The 19857-nt window shown below is 43.0% G+C and overlaps 1 protein-coding gene across 1 annotated transcript in view; it reads left to right on the top strand.

Moving 5' to 3' along the window:
* Nucleotides 1-19857, top strand: part of BEND7 (BEN domain containing 7) — an 80849-nt gene that overhangs the window by 45974 nt on the left and 15018 nt on the right. Inside the window, exon 6 of the mRNA XM_068987505.1 lies at nt 1603-1828. Coding sequence (XP_068843606.1) covers nt 1603-1828 — 226 coding nt within the window. The remainder of the gene's footprint in view (nt 1-1602; nt 1829-19857) is intronic.

The following is a 19857-nucleotide window of genomic DNA, read 5'->3' as shown; positions in this document are numbered from 1 at the left end:
AGTGACTGACCACATGCCCTGAACCTTTGCTCTGACCACAGGGCATAGTGCACATAGCTATGCATTTTGAGAAGCAATAGGACAAACAATAATTCCTATTCTCCAGGAGAAAAACAAGACCCAGATCCTCACATATCTCATATGATTTAGAAAATCTAAAATGGCATCAGGTTAGCCAAGTTTGCAATAAGATATCTAAGAATTAGCTTTTATGGTATATCTTAAGTGAGATTTCCTGCTGACTTTTTTCAAAGGAAATTTTACCAACTGCATTTCTTCACCCTAAAGTTACTATTTTAAAGTCATCATGTTCTAATCAGTAGTAAATGACTTAGTAGTTTATGTAATGACTAATTAACTTTTATCCATTTAACAAGAATTTATTTAGTGTCTACTGTGTTCCAGGCCCTGGAGACATAAAGCCTGAGTTCTAGGCATCAGGAAGGGCCACAATTTAATCAATAATTATAATAAATACAGTCAGATAAATATGAACATCCTTGATAGTCCAGTGGCTAAGACTCCACACTCCCAATGCAGGGGGCCCAGGTTCGATCACTGGTGAGGGAACTAGATCCCACATGCCACATCTAAAAAAATGATTGTGAATACTGCAGTGAAGATTGAAGATTCTGAGTGCCACAGCTAAGACCTGGCGCAGCCAAATAAATGAATGAATAAATAAATTTTTTTCCCCCAAGCCTCCTTGGGAAAGAAGGAGGTAAGAAAAGCTTTGAAAAGGAAATGGTATGAGTGGGTTGAAAGATGAAAGGATGGGTTGTAAACATCCGTGGCATATACACAGACAATGTATTATCAGTGTCTGAGCTTATATGGTAGAGTTCAGGTTGAAAGGCCCCTTATCAGTCCCCCAGCCAGGAAATCCCCAGCAGGGAAGCACTGGTAGAGTACACTGGTCTCCCAATGGTGCTCTGGAATAGAGCTTCAGATTTCCCTCCCCAAAGAAGGGGTCAGGGCACCTGCTCAGGATTTATGTTTACTTTATACATTAGTTGACATAAGTTTTCCTTAACGGGGGGAATAACAGTTCCACAGCTAAAAACCACTGGCCTGGTACAAAGAGCATGAGGCCTTTGGGGTAGCCCCATGTCCATAGGCAAATGAGATCAAGTTATTTAATGCAGGAGAAAGTGATCTGTAAACTGTAATGCAATTGAATACGTCTAAATTATTTTTTTAAGTTATTTTTGTTATGATCTCTTTAGGCCTGAGTTCCTTCCTTTACAAAATGAAGACGTTTCACCCAGAAGTCTCAAGTCCCCCGGGTAGCTCTAGACTTAAATGCTTTGGAAATTATCCAGCTTTCTCTTAACTCTTTCTGAGGATGAGAATTCTTTTTCAGTATACTCCTTTGCACTGTTTTTGACAAGACTTAATACTGGAATTAGAGCATCTTGTTGGTGAATTACAGCTAGTCACTGGGTTTGTAAATCGCAAACACTGGCACACAAAGCTGAGGCTGTGTGGTTTTCACGATATATGGCCATTGCAAGAGCTGGTGATGTTTTTTTGTTGCACATATGCCCAACATTGGTAACTTCAAATCTTGCTTTTAATGACATTTTTATGTTCTTTTGGTAGCCAGAAGTGCAACTTGCTGAAGGCTTCGATGTGTTTATGCCTAAATCTCAGCTGGACTCTATATTGTCAAACTACACTCGCTCAGGAAGCCTTCTGTTTAGAAAACTGGTGTGTGCATTTTTTGATGACAAGACTTTGGCTAACTCCTTACCCAATGGGAAGAGGAAAAGAGGACTCAATGACAACCGGAAAGGACTAGACCAAAATATTGTGGGTGCAATAAAAGGTTGGTCTGCCTCATTTCATTTTAACGGGGTCTTTGTTAAGCTTTGCCTTCATTCCATAAAGATGCAGCTCAAACTGTAGTCAGTGAACTAGAGGTGAACTTAACTTGCCGTTGGACATCTGCCCACCGGCATGGCTTTTGGGTATGAGCTCCTTAACCCTCCGCCCCAAATACCACTAGAACTTGTTGTTTCAAGGTGATGTTAACCTGTTAAAATCAGAATTTAAAAGCCAGTCTGATCTGCAGAACCAAAATGAAGTCATTCCTTAATTAACTTTGAAAATGAAAGTACGTTTTCCTCTCAGTCATTTCACACTAAGAACTTCTTCAACATAGAATTTCTACTTAGATTTTTAGTTATCAGAAGGAATACAGCTGTGATGCTCTTTTGAAAGAAGGTAAAACAGTTCTCTCCAAAGTTGAGAAGTTGCTTTACCAGGTCACTGCTTCTAAAGACACCCTAAGTGGAAGTGAACCCACTGTGAAGCCAGACCCTACTCTGCTCCCTGGGGTTTTGTGACGTGAGTTGGGCCAGTTACATGTAGACAAGATCCTGTGTCTCCCCATTCACACCTGTGAAGCTGTGTCTGAATCTCACTGCATTAGTATAGCCAGGTGCATGCATACGTGGATCTTCATTTAATTCCAGTTCCACATCCTGGATGTATTTTTTAATTTAATTTTTCCTATTCCTTAATTTTAACATGTCTTTATTTAGGATTCTGATAAATGTAATTTTTAATGGAAGTATTTCAGTGTGACTTTCAGGAAGAATGTCAGTGAGTTGGCAAATATAAAACACAGCCACCATGAACATGAAATTTGGGGTCAAGCCTTAGTCCCTCTAGCATCACTGACTGGAATGTTCCTTCCTGGCTGTGGACTGGGACTGGCACCCAGAAAGCACCCCCAGCCCTCTATCTCTTGGTCCCCGCAAAATGAGTCAATGAACGTAATAGCACTTAGAGTATACTTGGAAACCCACGACTGACTTTTGAAAATAATACAATTTTTAAATGAAGCTAGCAAGTACCAGGCAGCCTTTGTTCGTGGCCAGAAGCACATGAGCCTTCATTAGCAGAAAATTTCTTATTCTCCAACAGTTTTTTCACTTAAAGTGACAGTTGAGTTGTAGTAAATAAGCTACAGAGATATCACAATCGGTGCCACTTCTAAAAAGAATGATTCAGCCTGAAGCGACACTGAAAACAAGATTACAGAATTTGAAAAATAGTCAGTGATGTAACTAGGGCTTGCTGAAGTGAAAAAGGGTCCCATTTGGATTTAATATGGCTGGGGCTTGTGGAAACTTGAAGGTCAAGGCTGATGATGCTTTTCATGCTGAAGCTCTTAAACATGCTGCAATGTAGCCAAGAATTGTTTTAATTTTCTTTTTTTTTCCAGGGCAGTATATTAACAGTATGAAGTGTTTGGAAATTAGGGAATCATAAAAGACCACGTTTCATTTTCATGACAGTAGAAGAGTTACTCTAATCACAGATGATAATGAAATATATCGTTACATATATCAAACCGATACGGGTTTTCTTCTACCATTTTCCATTTAGACTGGACATGATACCATAGCCTGAGAAAATATATTACAATCAGAAGTAAAAAACACACCTTAATCTTCTTCACATCTCTCCTCTTTAGCTAGAAATAAAAATGGCAATGAGCCCTCTTCAAACCCTAGTTCATCGTAGAGCAGATTATTCAAACCAAAGAACTTTAATTTTCCATACTCTTTTTTTGTTGAATTAAACCTGGCATTAAAAATTCTTTTAGGACAACAGACAAACACAATAACTTTAAGACAGACGGAAATCCACCCATCAGGCACCAACAGCCTAAGTCAACAGATACCACACATTCACTTGTTTGATTCATAGTGTTGAATCACAGTGTTGATTCATAGAAACATTTTTATTTTGATTTCTTTTCCTTCTTACAAAAATAACACATGCTTGTTAAAAAAAAAGAAATCCAAACCATGAAAAGACACAGAAAGCTGAAAGGCTTCCATCATCCCGCTCTTCAGAGTATCTGTGTGCATTCCTGTAATCTTCGTTCAAACTATGAATGAGGTGTCGGCTTTGTCTCTCTAATGAAAACATTCTGTTCATACTAATCAGCCAGCATTTTTACCTGATTTTTCTGACAATTTCTTACAAGCACCTTGAGGACAAGCTTTGTCATCCTGTTTTTTTTTTTTATTACCTGTTGCACCTCACTGAGAGCTCTACCCCCAGTCGGGTTTCCATAAATACATGCGGGGTGAATGGACCTAAGTTTTGTTTCTCATGCTGACTTTGCCTTAATCTATTGGCATAGTGGGCCTAGTACTAAGCATCCATCCTCAGGGCTTCTCACACCTAATTTGGAACAGCTGACATCAGTTGTTGTGATAAATTGTTACTTGTTAATAAAGTGCCAATGAAACCAAAAATATGGAAACAAAAATTGAATGTAAATTTGAATACACTTCTCTTAATGCCCTAATTTTCTTCTTTTCATATCATACTTTGACTCACTAAAAATTTATTGACGTACATACTACAATATAAAATGATTTTTGGAAGTAGTTGTTAACGGAAGTTCTTTTTTTGTTTTGTCTTGTTTTGGTTATCACTGTGCTGTGTGACTTGCAGCATCTTAGTTCCCTGACCAGGGATTAAACCCTGATCCCCAGCACTGTAAGCGTAGCCCTAAGCACTGGACCACCAAGGGATTCCCACAGTTCTTTAAAAAAAAAAAAGAGAGAGAGAGAAAATAACAAAATAACATGCATACATGAAAGAGACCCAAGAAATCTAAGCAACTCTTAATTTAAGGTCTTACAGAATAATTATACCCAGTTTTTCTTGCTATTATTAGAGCGAAAACGAAATTTATTTCCCCAACCAAGTCTTTTGAATCTCAGTAATCTGGCAAAGTAATAAAATGGTTTCTTTCTTTATAATTATGGCAAGACTACTCATGTACCCCCTGCTGTCTACTACATACTTTGAAAAGATTTTGCAGATATTAAGTGTTCTGTCTTCCTTCCTCTGTCCTTTATGGGACAGTTCACCAATACTATATTAATTTGCAAAGTTTTACAACTTAGGGATATACAAAGACCAGTCAGTTTTATAAAACCTTCAAAGTGAAAACAATAGTGGGGCTGGATTTTGTTTCAAAGTGATAAGGTTGGTTAAGAATGGGAACAAAGATGAAGGAAAGCCTGTAAAATGCTTATAGATAGGAACAGAAATGTGCTGAAAAAACAGAGTTTATTGTACGATTGTTAACAGCTCTTTGTAGTGATAATTAATATTCCCCATAGTATATAGTACCTGGAAAATAAAATATAAACCTCTTTATAGAGATCATGCTTTCAACGTAGTCTCATCTGTCTTATGGTAGCTAACACTTATTGGTAATTCATTAAAAATTCATTTATAGGTTATGACCTGAGGTGTTGATGATGGAAGGATCCTTAATTAGAAACATCCACCTGAGCACTTTGAATTTAACTCTGGGAAGAAGCAACTTAGGATCTTATTAAGTGGAGTCTTGGGTTTTGATGCTGAGGAGAGTTTAAATTAAATCCTAGATTTAATTTGGAAATGATCTTACAGCCAGGATGCAGCATTGAGGTCAGGACCTAGGCAGGCCTTCCTCCCTTCATGCTTTACCTGCCAGAGACCACCTAGTTCTCAATGTCTTAGGCCAGGAGACCATGCAGGGTGAGCTAGTGAGAGTTTTGTTAGATATTGACATAATCATTCCTGTCTGAAGGCTCTTCAGAAAGTATTGTTGCAGTAAAGCTGTTTTTAGAGCCTGGGTTATGGTTTTTAATTCAGCTTCAGAGTAATTAGTTGAGAGAGTTTTATTATTGAGTTGGCCCAAAAGTTCATTAGGGTTTTCTATGGTCTTAAGTAAAAACCTGAACGAACTTTTGGGCCAACCCAGTACTATCCAACAAACAAGATTCTTGAATCCTCTTGCATTCAAAGCAAATTATGTCTGCTTGTCAATTGCAAGAACCACTCTACTGCCCTTCGCTCACTCCATGCAGTACACGACGCAGCACAGACTTTGATGCTGCTCTTGGGGGCATCTAGGCTGCTGACCTGCTGGGGTGGTCCACAGGGATCGGCGCATCCCCAGGAGGGTGCTCTCCTTGGGTGGTGCTGTTTCTGACACTTCATGAGACCCACCCTTTCATAGGCTCTGCTGAAAAGACAACCAAAACCTCTCCTTTTATTCCAGAAACTCAAGAGACATCCAAGGTCTATATTTGTCATTTTATTTTTTTGAACTTTTTTGGCTGTGCCTCTTGGCAAGTGGGATCTTAGTTCCCTGACCAGGGATCGAACCTGCACCCCCTGCAGTGGAAGCGCAGAGTCTTAACCACCGGACTGCCAGGGAAGTCCCTGCCATTTTAGAACTCCTTTATTCTCCACCTTTTTATCATCACTCATTTCCTTGGATTTATTCCCCAAAAGTGAATAGCTGTTTTCTATCTGGTCTCTAATAGGCTTTTAATATGTTTGGGGGTGGAATCCACATCTGGTTTCTTATTCATTTTTTTTTTTTAAATGATTATTTATTTATTTATTTTTGGCCGTGCCAGGTCTTTGTTGCTGCAAGGACTTTCCCAGTTGCTGCTAGAGGGGGATGCTCTTCGTTGCAATGCACGGGCTTCTCCCTGTGCTGCAGGGCACTGGGTCTAGAGCGCATGGGCTCAGTAGTTGCAGCTCTTGGGCTGCAGAGCACAGGCTTGGTTGTGGTGCACGGGCTTAGTTGCTCCACGGCATGTGGGATCTTCCTGGAACAGGATCAAACCTGTGTCTCTTGCATTGGCAGGCAGATTCCTCACCACTGAGCCACCAGGGAAGCCCTTACTTATTTCTTGATAGTAACTTCTTTGTGTTCTGAAAGCTCTCTTTAAGAACAAGGCTGAAACATCAGCTTGCATTCAGATACACCTGTGATGCTGATGATTTTCGTTCCATTTATGGGAAAGGAAGCTGAGGCTGTGAGAAGTTAAGTAAACTTAAAGGAAACAGCTAGTAAGTGGGAAAACCAAGATTGAACCCCAGGCCTCTCCCCAAAGCCATTACTTCGTTTCTTCTATGAGGACTATTGAAAAGAAAGAAAGGTATCTCAACTTAAAATTTTTATCTTAAATGTTAGCATTTTGGATTCTTTATAAATTCCACTGGGAAGGTGGCCATGCTAATGATTTGAAATGACTGGTCAGTTGTGTGGTATTCAGAACAAATTTCTAGATAAGCTTAGCTCTCCTTCAGTTTATTTCCTAGTTTCAAGGGCAGGTCTTCCTTTGAAGACAGTGAGAATCAGTCCCATTGACAGTAGGGAGGGAAATAGGAGCATGATCCTTTCCCTAGGGAAAGAGACACTTTCAGAACATAGAACCACAGAGAAAGAGCATGCAAGTCCCCCTGCGTGAGCGACTTCCAGCACTGTATGTAAATTCAGTTCTAGGTGAAGTGTTTGCCCACTGGAGCCAATCAGTGAATGCTTTCATTCAAGAATCCTTTTAGTTTCCATGTTACAACATTGGAAGTCACAGTGCAACTTGCATGCTCTTTCTCTGTGGTTCTTGTGGTTCTATATACTGGAAGTGTCCATGTTAATGTTTGGCAGAAACCAACATAATTCTGTAAAGGATAAACATAATTTATCCTTCAATTAAAAAGTAAATTACTTTAAAAAAGAATCCTTTTAGAAGATGACTGACCATTGTGGACAGGGAAGCCTGGCATGCTGCAGTCCATGGGGTTGCAAAGAGTCGGACATGACTGAGTGACTGAACTGAACTGAACCATTTGTGAATTTATCTGTTCATCAGTTTACATATCAGATCAGCTTAGAACAGGACAGGACTGCATACTATATGACGACAAACTCTAAGAGATTGTTTAATGACATCACATTCATAACTTGTCTGTGACTACTACCTAGTTGCTGTTATTGGCATTCTTCCTCTTTTTATGGAGGCCCAGCAACACGTGGGTGATGTTGAACCTTGATCATTCTGCACCTGGAACCCTCTTTGTTCAACCTCTGCCATAACTGGTCTCATATTTCAAGGTGCATCAGAATTACCGCAGGTATTGGTTCAAAATTCAGATTTCTGGGTCCCCTCCTGGAGATTGATTCAGTAAGTATAGGGTAGTCCAGGAATCAGGATTTTGAACAAGCAGCTGCCAATGACTGATGGCGGCTGTTTCCAGACCACCCCCTTGGCAGGGCTTCCCTGATGACTCGGACGGAAAAGCGTCTACTTGCAATGTAGGAGACCCGGGTTCCATCCCTGGGTTGGAAAGATCCCTTGAAGAAGAAAATGGCAACCCATTCCAGTATTCTTGCCTGGAAAATCCAGTGGACGGAGGAGCCTGGCGGGCTGTGATCCATGGGGTCGCAGAGAGTTGGACACATCTGAGTTACTAACACACACACACACTTGGCAGAGCAGCGCCATCGCAGCTCAGCTTGTAATGACTGGTTCCAATGAGACACTGTCTGTCTGGGCCGCCTGGCCCTCCTGCACATGTCCATCCCCCTCTGTTGCTAAGAGTGCTTCTTTTCTGAAGCCTGCCCTGCATCTCTCCTGGAGCAAATGACAAGATAACCTATGTCCACAGACTGTCTGGGGCTTAGCCTGATTTTTTCCTGTCGTCTGACACAAGGGTTCTGGTTTCAGACACACCCTCAGTGGCTCCCCAGGACTCGAGGGAGGAACTGCCTCGTTTCCCAAAGTGGAAAAAGGGCATAGCCAGACTCAGCTGGAGACTAGTGTGTGGATCAATAAACACATGTGTAGATGCTGGGAGGCTCTACTGTCACTACACAGAAAGTCATGTCTGTTCTTGGCAAGCATTTGCCCAGACTCCTCCTCACTGGCATATCTGGAGCACTTTGCCACCAACTTCCACACCAAACAGTGTCACACAGAAGACGTGGTCTTGGCCACTTTTCTGATTCCAGTTAAGTCACAAGAACACCCAAACATTTGCAGTGTTTTCATTGACCTCACAAACTTAGAAATCATCAGCAGGCAAGACATTTCTGGTAACAACACTCAGGATTATTACCGACCCATTGAGAGCTGGGAAAACGTGGCCTGACCTTCAGGGTGTGCAGTCCTGCAGAGCCACAGACCTGTAAACGGTGAGCCGAACCTAGCACCATCTCCAAGACAGGACAGGATGAACGTCAGGTGCCCGTTACTGATGGAGTGATTGCAAATCCCGGTTCAGAGAAAGGCCCACGGAACAGGTGACGTTGGAACTCAACCTTGAAGGATGAACAGTATCCTAGATGCAAAGAGAATGGAAAAGGTTAACTTACAGAGTAAGATTAATGAAGCTTCAACACAGTAAGACATTGGAGCCTTTCGCCTCCAGAACAGTTTAAAGTCTGCTCAAAGCATAGGGCCTTGAGTCCTCGCCAAGCTGTTTACCTTTGAGTGTTTAACTTCATGAATATAAACGCCAATTGCCATGGACATCAACATAGTTTATGCTCAGGGGTTTTCCACCTGGGCTGTGCTTTTTATTTTTTTAAAGTATTAAGTCTTTATTGAGTTTGCTACCATATTGCTTCTGTTTTTTATGTTTTGGTTTTTTGGCCTGGAAGCATGTAGAATCTTAGCTCCCCAGCTAAGTGGGAGGGATCAAACCTGCAACCGCTGCATTCAGTCTTAACCACTGAACTGCCCGGGAAGTCCCTGGGGCTGTGCTTCTTAAAGTTGCTTAAAGCTGCCTCAGCCCCATCCCGGACTTAATGAACCAGAAAACTTGGGATTGGGGCCATAGGGAGTAGCCAGATTGTCTCTCATTTGTCACTGGTCATCTGTAAGCTCAGAAAAGGAACCTCCTCCTCTTCCTCAAAGTGACAAGTCGATCTGCATAAGGAGCAAAGTGACACATGGAGACGTTTGTTGAGAAGGATGTTGTGGCTTTTGTTGATGTTGTCTCCACCCCATTTCATCACAGACGGGAGCCTGCCCTGGATTAACTCACAGGGACTCAGTTCTAAGTCCTGGGTACTGAATTCTCACCCAGACAGCCTTTCAACACCACAGCCAGGGCTAAAGTAAACAGCCTCCTGTTTCTGTCACACAGGCAGGGCCACCACATCACTGTGCGTTTTGTGATGTTACGGGCACCCTTCCCGGCGTGGACATTGTCAATTTGTTTATTTCTTATGACAGTTTTCCGGCAGATGCTAGTCGTATGTCCTAAGGGAGAGGTACCTTTCTAATCTCTAGCCACGGCACAGTATGATGTGGCCTAGCCACAGTTCTGGACAGAAGAAGCAGTATTTTCTGCTTAGCCCACCTCACTATTCTTTAAATCCCTGAATTGCGCGGCTAATCTTAAATGCTCATCAGCATCTTCAGGTAATGCCTCATCTCTGTTTTCCTTCCCATTGCCAGGAAGCGGAATTGGATAATAAGTCCCAAACTAGTCAAATTACATTCCTCGTTGCTTTTCTCCTGGACCTATCATTGGTGCTAGTGATCTGGCAATTATTTTAATTCATTTCCATGAACAGTTGTTGACTGTCTCCTACAAGAGACTCAGTAGACTTCTGAGACTTGAGAACTGACATTTGCTTGGACAGCTGCCCCACAGGTGTCTATGCAGTGATCGTGGGATATTTGCTGTCACTGTGGTACCAGGGACTGGTGGTCAGCTCACAAAAAACCTAGGATACATGTCAGTTTCCATTAAGAAAATGCCTCAAAATCCACGGGCCTTTATTTAAAATTGAACTGAAGGCTGTCATGGATTGTGGGTGCCTGGAAGACATCTCCGTATAACAGCAAGCCTGGCTGCAGCTGTCTTAGAAGAGAGAGACGCTGCCTCTTGGAATTAGTCGGGTTTTCGCACCGACTCTCCCTATAGTCAAGTCTCTGTTATGCTGACTGTGTTTCCAGGATCTTCTTTCTTCCTTCTGGCACTTGGTTTGATTGTGATGCTTCTCCATCATCAGCTCCTGGTATTTCTCAGAACCATATCGTCCCCTTGGCAACCCTTTGCTTTTGATCACAGAGCCCATCCAGCAGGCCTTATGTTACGTACTAGAGTCCCCACACCTCTCCATCACCACCCGTCCCACATGGAAGCAGCTTAGCCACCTACAACTAAGTAGGGGAAAATCTTAATTAGAAATGTGAATGGAAGCCAGGTGCTAAGGAGACAGGTGACAGCAGGAACCAAGACATACAGGCCATCCAACCTAACCACTAGAAGATGTGGGGACCTGTCCTGGCCTCTTCCTAGAGTCAGGGCTGGTCCTTCTTACCCAAGCGTGCATCACTTGAAAGGTGGCTTGGGCCTTCTTACACTAACATTCCCTGGCAGGAATTTTTTTTTTTTTTTTTGGCTGTACTACTTGGCATGCAGGATCTTAGTTCCCCGACCAGGCAACAAACCCACAGTCCCTGCAGTGGAAGCACAGAGTCTTAACCACTGGACCACCAGACACATCATTATTGACAGCAGCATCAGCATTCTGCTTTTCAAGTTTGAAAGCTCAAGACATCATGAATGCCATTTTCTTCTTCTCTGCCACTGATCACTGGGTCTGATCACGACCCAGTCCTATCAGTGCTTTCTGTCCTTTCTCTCCCGTTCACTAGTCTCAGCTTCTCTGACACCATCCTAGTCCAGCTGTCTATCACTTTGACCCTGAAGCTCTGCAGAAACACTTTTTAAATATACTTCCTACCCCTCACTTTTTCATCTAGGTTGTACTAACGGTATGCTAACAGCCACTTGTAAGATAAAAGCCATGGCATTTTTCCTACCTCCTCTTTGCCTGTTAAATCAAGTGCAATCTCTGGCCTTTCCCCAGACTCCCTGGAGCTTGACCACATTTCCCCCAGGCTCCTATGTGGTGAACCAGCCCAGCACTGACACTGTTCCTTAAGCATCACTTGCTTGTCTTGGACTTTGAGTCTCTCTCTGTTCCCCAGGCTACAATGCTCTTTTCTCTCTTTGTAGACATCCTGCCCATTCTTGGTCCAGCCCAGGTCTCATTACCTTGATGGTGAGACTCTCTCCTGGTGCCTGAGCCTCCATCGATTTTTCCTTTCTCTAAACTCTTACAGCACACGTTACCTTTATCCAGCTTAGCAGTATATCCTCACCCTTAGCTTTGCTACTCATAGTTTAGGTGGAGGATGGCTCTATCATTTATTGCCCAAACTGGAACCCTTTGAGAGTGAAAATGCTGTTAATCGCTTCCCTGGGAAAACGGGCATTTTGAACTCTCCAGTGAAAATCAGGATCTTTGGTCATCCTACTGTGCTTGGGCATCTTATCTTTCCAAGACTGTGAACGCCTAGAGGGCAAATCTTACATGGGGGCTATTTGCTTTGCGTGCTCCTTGGTATGTGAAATGCAGTTAATGATCAATAAATGCAGGAAGGAAGGAAAGATGGATGGAGGGAATTAGGCAGTCAATTCATCCTCACTGAAAAAGCTGGTGTCTTAAAAATCAAAACAACTCTACCCCACAGGACAGGAAACCAGGGTAAGCACACAACTTCTCCATGACCAGTTGGAAGAGAGCCACTGAAATTAGAGAAGGCAGAATTATAAGTTTGAAGATGGAAGAAACAACAGTAACAGACAAATCAGGTGGTATAGAGCAGTTGAGGATGGTATAAATCTTGTCAGTCAAAACCATCAAAGCAATCCTGAATGTAAAGCCTAATTTGTATTCTGTGAAGGCTCTGAAAGGATGAATTATCATTATATATCAAAGAGCAGCCAACACAGTATGCAATATAGGAAGTGTAGTTTTTCCCACTTTCATTCACACCAGAAAGTAATCATCTCCAAAAGGTAAAGTGTAATAATTGCATCATGGGATTTTGATTTTAAATAAACTCCCAAATTGAATTCCAAAGCAAGCTAACTGTGCCATTTTCGGTCTTTACCATCTCAAGGCTTCTTGATAATGTCAGCATAGTTATCCATCCCTAGCATCCATCATCACAGCACCTCAGTGGCTCAAAAAGAAAGTACTGAAAGAATGAGAACTTCCTCTTGTCAGTCTCAACATAACTCCCAAATTTCCTTAAGCCAATCTCAATTAGAAGGGAGTTGTTCACCATTAAGAAAGAAGAGGAAATAGAACCCCAGCTCTGAGGCATCAGCCCTGTCCTAATGCCCAGCATCTTCACTGCCATGCTCCCTAACAACATCAGCCATGGGCGGATGGAGGCAGGGCTGGGGTGAGTGTGTTGCTCTGCTGGCCTGATCCCCATGGGCGAGACCTCAGCACCCCTACTGCTCGCACAGCTCGTCATTCTTGTCCTTCCCATCTCAGCCATCTCTGAATTTAGGTGGTGGTGAGGGACAGAGTGGTCCCTGAGCTTCCCAAATATGTTATCACTCATTCTGGTCCTATGACTATTAACTGGCTAGCAGGTGTGCTCAGGACCTCATGGAATGACTTCAAAAGTTCACAAGCCGAGAATCCTAGCTTTAAAAACCAAGAGGAAAGAAAACTCAGCACTTTCCCCTCATTTGTTTCTATAAAGAACAGATACACAGAGAAGCGTCCTGGCAAGCAATGCTTAGCCACTCAACGGATGCGTGATTTACGCCGCTGCCCAACTATTTGAGCTGATGATTCCTGAGCTTTTAAATTTCGTTTCACCCGAGGCTCTCAGTTCCTGATCTATGAAGTAAAGGAGTCACATTATTTCCAGGATGCCTTCCAAGCAGAATTTCATCTGTGATCTTGAAAATTTTCTCTTTGCCAAAAAAGGGGGTACATAGTGAAACACCATTAGGTCAAAGTTTGTTATTAACCAGACCTTAGTATTTAGCAGGTATAATTCATCCCCTTGAAACACACCCAGCACAGGAAGTGAACATGTTTCCACGTGCTGCACCACAAGCCAAAGGAAAGTGTTACACTTCTCACTAGTTGTGTTACAGATGAGCCCTACTGAGGGGTTCCTCCTGTGTGTGTGTGCGTGCTCACGCTCAGTCATGTCCAACTGTTTAGGACCCCAAGGACTGTAGCCCACCAGGCTCCTCTGTCCATGGGTTGAGTGGGTTACCATTTCCTCTTCCAGGGGATCTTCCTGACCCAGGGATGGAAACCACGTCTCTGGCATCTCCTGTATTTCAGGAGGGTTCTTTACTGCTGAGCGACCAGAGAAGCCCTTGAGGGCTTCCTTAGATAAACGTAAATTAAAATTAAATTTGTTTAATATAAGACACCACTAGAGGCACTTCCTCTTAGACACAGACACCACTATAGCCAAAACCAAATTTAAAAAAAGAGACAAGGGATCTAGTTCTTTTCCTCTTGACTCTTCTCTGGCCTCTGATCTTTGAGAATCGCTGTGATGTCCCCAAGACTGTTCAACCTCCAAGTCCCACCAGTTTGGGGACAATGAAAGGAGCATCGTGGGATGTAGACTTACTCCCGACTGCCACGTAAGGTCTTGAGACGCTACCCTCTCCTGGGGGGGGAAAAGATGTGTGACTTGGCTAATTTTTCAACTTGCTTCCAGTTCAGAAATTCTGTGGCTCAATGCTGCTAAGTCGCTTCAGCCGTGTCCAACTCTGCCACCCCATGGACTGTGGCCCATCAGGCCCCTCTGGCCATGGCTTTCTCCAGGCAAGAATACTGGAGTGAGTTGTCATTTCCTCCTCCAGGGGATCTTCCTGACCCAGGGATCAAACCCATGTCTCTTGGCAGGCGGGTTCTTTACCACTCACGCCACCTTCAGTAAATTTGTCCAAATTCTCATAATTAAAAAACATGTCCAGAAATCAGTTTTATGGCTATCCAAAATCTTCTTCATTACAACAACCACTTAGAAGTTCATGCCCTGTGGAAGGCTCAGCACCAAGGACAAAGTATTCCATGGTCGTTGAGGTCAGCTATGACTCTGCTGGGCCAGCTGACTGCCCTGCAGGCTCCTCCGTATGCAGTTCAGTATGATATTCTGGTCTCATCAGTAAACATTATTGTCTGCATGACTGCTTCACCTTAACTTTCCTTCTAATCTGAAGACTTCATATTTAGGTGTATTTGTTGATACACTTAAGCTCAGTCTTATTAAATCAAACCCAAAATGAACTCCAGGACTCAGTGTCTTTCAAGATTGATGACTATTTACTGAAGAATTCTTCCTTCAGTTCTTTTGAGTTGAGTCACAGACCTGAGAAAAAGAGTTTCTCCGATGTATTCTTCCACCAACCACGCATTTATGCTGCCTGTCATGTGCCAGCCACAAACAAGAGAGCTGCGATCTCTGCACTTGTTGAGTTGATAGTCCAGACGATCACTAGGTGGTATGATTTAAAAACCATTGGTTAACCAACTCAGGGAGGCCCTTCCTGAGAAGGTCACACTTCAGCTGAGACCTGCAGGATGATGGATTCTCACCTTCACCTGTTATTTCTAGCAGGCAAATCACCCAGACTTCTCTTGGGTCTCTTTTATTTATATTTTGCCCTTGCTGCATAGCGTGCAGGATCTTAGTTCCCCGACCAGGGCTCGAACTCATGTCCCCTGTGGTGGAAGCTCAAAGTCTTAATCACTGAACCACCAGAGAAGTCCCTGCTGGCTCTTTTTTACAGAAAGCTGCTGATGCTCATTCCAAGAGAAAGTGTGTGTAAGGCATGATCTTGCGACCCGTCAGCACTGGTAGATCCACGACTTCATCCTAGGAGACATTGTCTGATATGTTCATAGACTGATCTACAAACAGCATTTGTCCGAATTAGCAGTAAGTAGTCTTGAGGTCAAAAGTGGAAATAATACATTCCTCTTCATCTTGAGTGTGTTGGAGATATTTTCCAAGATTCCTTTTCTCTCCGTCTTACCACCGAGATCGAAAACAGATGTTAGACTTACTTCATACCCCAGCCTTGCTCCTTACTTTTTTAAGAATCACAGTGTTCCTCCACCAGACTTTCTTGCTCTTTCTCCCTCCTGTTCCAGAGTATCATGAAGTTGGTGTGAATCTTCCCTGTTCTACATGTTTTTCCATCTTTACTGCTCATGTATCCATTCGTCACATTTACTATTTTGCAAATTTGTGAGTGTACATACATGGCCTCATGTGGTACTTTTTTGCAAGTTTGTGTCCTTTTTTCTCAAGTTGATCCATATCAGTCCATTATAAATCTAGTTTATTCCTTTTAACTGCTCACCCCTGTATAAATAAAGCACTTTCTTTCCCGTCTTCTGTTAAGAGACAGTTATGTTGGTCCTCCTTGCCCTTGATTCTCTGTGGAAGGCGATGTGCAGCAGGCAGTGGAACCAAGTCTCAGGGTAGAAGTGTTGTCATCACCACAAAGATTTGTCCAACAGCTCTGTAATGCCAACAGTATCGTTTAGACATCCTCCAGCAATGGATCCAAAATCCCATTTTTCCTTATTTTCACTGACATCTGGTGTTAACAGATTTGACTTTTGTCAGTCTGATGGGTCTCAAGTAGCACCTCAGGGGTGGGTTCCCTGATAAGTAATGAGGTTGAGCATCATTTCATATTTATTACTGTTTGGTTATTTGCCTGTGAACATCCATCCTTTTCCTGTGTTTCGCATCAGGTTGTTGGTTCCTTATTGACTTACATGAATTCTTTACTCTGTTTTCAGGTGTTAAAAATATTTTTTTCTTATTTTCCAGCTTGTAGAAACTTCTGACCTTTATCATACCAGAGTTTAGAATTAGCAGTCAGATGGATTACTTTATGCCTAGTGCATTTCTTGTGCCCTTTTTAAGAAGTCCTCCTTGCCCTGATTATGTAATGATATTCTTTTTTTTTTTTTCCCCCAACAAAGTTTTCAAGTTTTCTCTTTCATATTCAAGTCTTTTATCCATCTGGAATTTACCTTTGCTATAAAATTTGAGGGAGGGATTGAATGCCTTTTTTTCCTGTGGGTCGTGAGTTGTTTAACACCATCCTTTTTTTTTCTTTTAATGTGAATTGTAATCCAGCTCTGTGATAGATGAATCGCCCCTTTTCCATGTCTACCTTTGGTCTTCTATCTGCCTCTGAGCAAGTGCCACTCAGTCTCTGTCAGTCTGGCATTGCTGTAATTCTTACCATCCCACAGGTCCTGTCCGCTTCTTCCCCCCCCACCTTCTGTTTCTTCTGCCTCAGGTGCAGCCTTAGGCCATTCTTTGAATGCCGAAACACAATGTGGCATTGTCTTTCCATCTTTGTTGTGCATATGTCTTATTTCATCCTTGCTATACACCCAAGCTGCCTGAGGCTGTGTCCCTTACCAAGGCCACCTGGGGCCCCTTGCTCTGGAGGGGGAGGCATGATCCCACAGACCCAGGGAGGGGTCTCCCACCCAATGGCTGCCATCCTTCTGTGTCGTGTGGGTAAAGTACCACCAGCGTTCACAGCTGTCATACGTAAGCATTACCTCAGTCAGCTATAGATTTGTTCCTATGGACAATTCAACCATTGTTCTTTTCCAGAATCTGTGTTCTCATTGTTGTTCAATTGCTAAGTCGTGTCCAACTCTTTGCAACCCTATGGACTGCAGCACACCAGGCTTCCCTGTCCTTCACTATTTCCCAGAGCTTGCTGAAACTCATGTCCATTGATTCAGTGGTACCATCCAACCATGTCATCCTCTATCACCCTCTTCTCCTCCTGCCCTCAATCTTTCCAAGCATTAGGATCTTTTCCAATGAGTTGGCTCTTCACATCAGATGGCCAAAGTACTGGAGCTTCAGCTTTAGCATCAGTCCTTCCAATGACTGTTCAGGGTTGTTTTCCTTTAGGATTGACTGGTTTGATCTCCTTGCTGTCCAAGAGACTCTCAAGAGTCTTCTCCAGCTCCACAGTTTGAAAGCGTCAGTTCTTCGGTGCTCAGCCTTCTTTATGGTCCAACTCTCACATTCAAACATGACTACTGGAAAAACCATAGCTTTGACTAGATGGACCTTTGTCAGCAAAGAGATGTCTCTCCTTTTTAATATGTTGTCTAGGTTTGTCACAGCTTTTCTTCCAAGGAACAAGTGTCTTTTAATTTCATGACTGCCTTAAAAATTAAATAACTTATATAGAAAATAATCCCTATTAGCTGTGCCACCTTGCGCCAGTTATTTAACCTGCCTGAGCTTTCAGCTTGTCATCACAAAAGAAACAGGATCACAATACCTGTGCCACCAGGCTCCTGCCAAGCTTAAATGAGATAGACCGTGCTCAGCACATGGGGAGTTTCAAATCATAGCTTGGAAAGAGGCAAAGGAAAGAGGGAATGGTTGATTGTGGGCTTGGGTGCTGGCTGTCTTATACTCACTTAGGTGGGTGGATGTAGGTGCAAGCAGCCTGCAGGGAAACCTAGTCGGCTTGTCCACCTCTCCTCTGGGGTCGGTCCGAAGCTTCCTCCCCACTTGCACATCCCCAGGACCCTGCTGTGGACAGTTGTCTTTCTCACCCTTATTCCCCAGACCCTCACAAGGTCCAGGTGTTTGGCAGATCTAAGGAAGACTCCACTTTCAGTTCTGTTTGATATAAACCTTGATTTCTGCTCGTTTTTCTGATCAGAAGTTTATACCAAGTCTGCCAATCAGAAGTAGGCTCTCAGGGCTGCCTTGAGTTATTCAAGCCTTCCCCTGCTTCTTACATTGCCTGTGTGATGCAGGGGCTTTCTTTCAACATCTGTACAGTGCCCTGCTTTTCCCAGTGCAGAGAGCCAAAAAACCCCACGTGGAGAGCCTTCTAGAACAAGGGTCCCCAACCTCTGGGATCTAACGCCTGATGATCTGAGCTGATGTAATAATAGAAAGAACATGCCCCCAAATGTAAAGTACTTGAATCATCCCAAAGCCGTCCCCCCACCCCCCGCCGGGTCCATGGAAAAATTGTCTTCCAAGAAACCAGTCCCTGGTGCCGAAAAGGTTGGGGACCACTGCTCTAGAAACCATCACTGAACAGACAGCTGTTTGGGGAACATGGCTGATCCAACCTGTTCCCCTGCCACATCCAGACACACACCACACCACTGTGTTCACTGATGATGACATCAGATGCCAGGTTCCCAGGGAAGGATCCGCTCAGCCACCACTAGCTTATTGATTATTGATGCCCAATTAAAGGGCAGGGTTTGAATGCATGCAGCATCTGAGAAAAGTCCTTATTTGTCTACAGATCAAACTGAACTGTTGTCATTTCCCTGGCAACTTCACGCATCTTTGTGCCTTGGGACCTCAGATGATGTCAAGCAGAGTAGATGCTTCCACAGTTGTATTCAGTTTAATGGTTGGCCTTAATCCACTTGTTCAGATGATTTGGACTTGTGTAAAATCATCCCTCGCTTCCTCTTAATATATTAAACTAGGCAAGAAGGGAAATTTCTTTCCAGGACCTATCGCATTCTAAGGATAAATGCAAATTGTTCTCCTCTGATTCTTAATGACCCACTATTAACATAGTAGGAAGCCCAGCGCATTACTGCAATACCTCTTTTCACATCATTACTCCTAATGAAACTGTTAGCAGGGTAATAGCTTGACCTTTAGCTATGGATTCAGATACCAAAAATATGTTCTGCTTACCCAATACCTATCCACATAGCATATGGGATGTTTTCAGATCAATCCAACCACAAACCTTTGGCCCCTTTCTCAGGCCTCATCTACCCATGTCACAAGGAATAGGATTTCGTCCTCTGTAGGTAGATTCTAGTTAAAAGTTTCTTTTAAGTTTGAATGTAAGCCAGAAACGAGAATGTCAGTAATATGTTCAGTGGAAATAATTGTTTATAGATGTATTTTTTTCCTGAAAGCCTAATACTTTGCCTTCAAAGGTCTCAGATGCAGACCCAGGAGGCAGAGAGTTCCCTGGTCTCTTGTGATTGAAAGCAGATAAGCTTTTGCTGAAAGGAGAAAAAAATAGCCAGCAATTGTTGCCTTTTGAACATGCAGCAGAATACTTGAGCTCAGGATGAGATTAGAAAGATCCCCTTGGATGCCACCCACATGTTAGGGGACCTTCCCTCTA

The sequence above is a fragment of the Capricornis sumatraensis genome, chromosome 15 (assembly GCF_032405125.1).
Source record: "Capricornis sumatraensis isolate serow.1 chromosome 15, serow.2, whole genome shotgun sequence".
NCBI classification, from domain to species: Eukaryota; Metazoa; Chordata; class Mammalia; order Artiodactyla; family Bovidae; genus Capricornis; species Capricornis sumatraensis.
The sequence above is the reverse complement of the archived record's forward strand: the minus strand, read 5'-3'. Positions and strand labels throughout refer to the sequence as shown.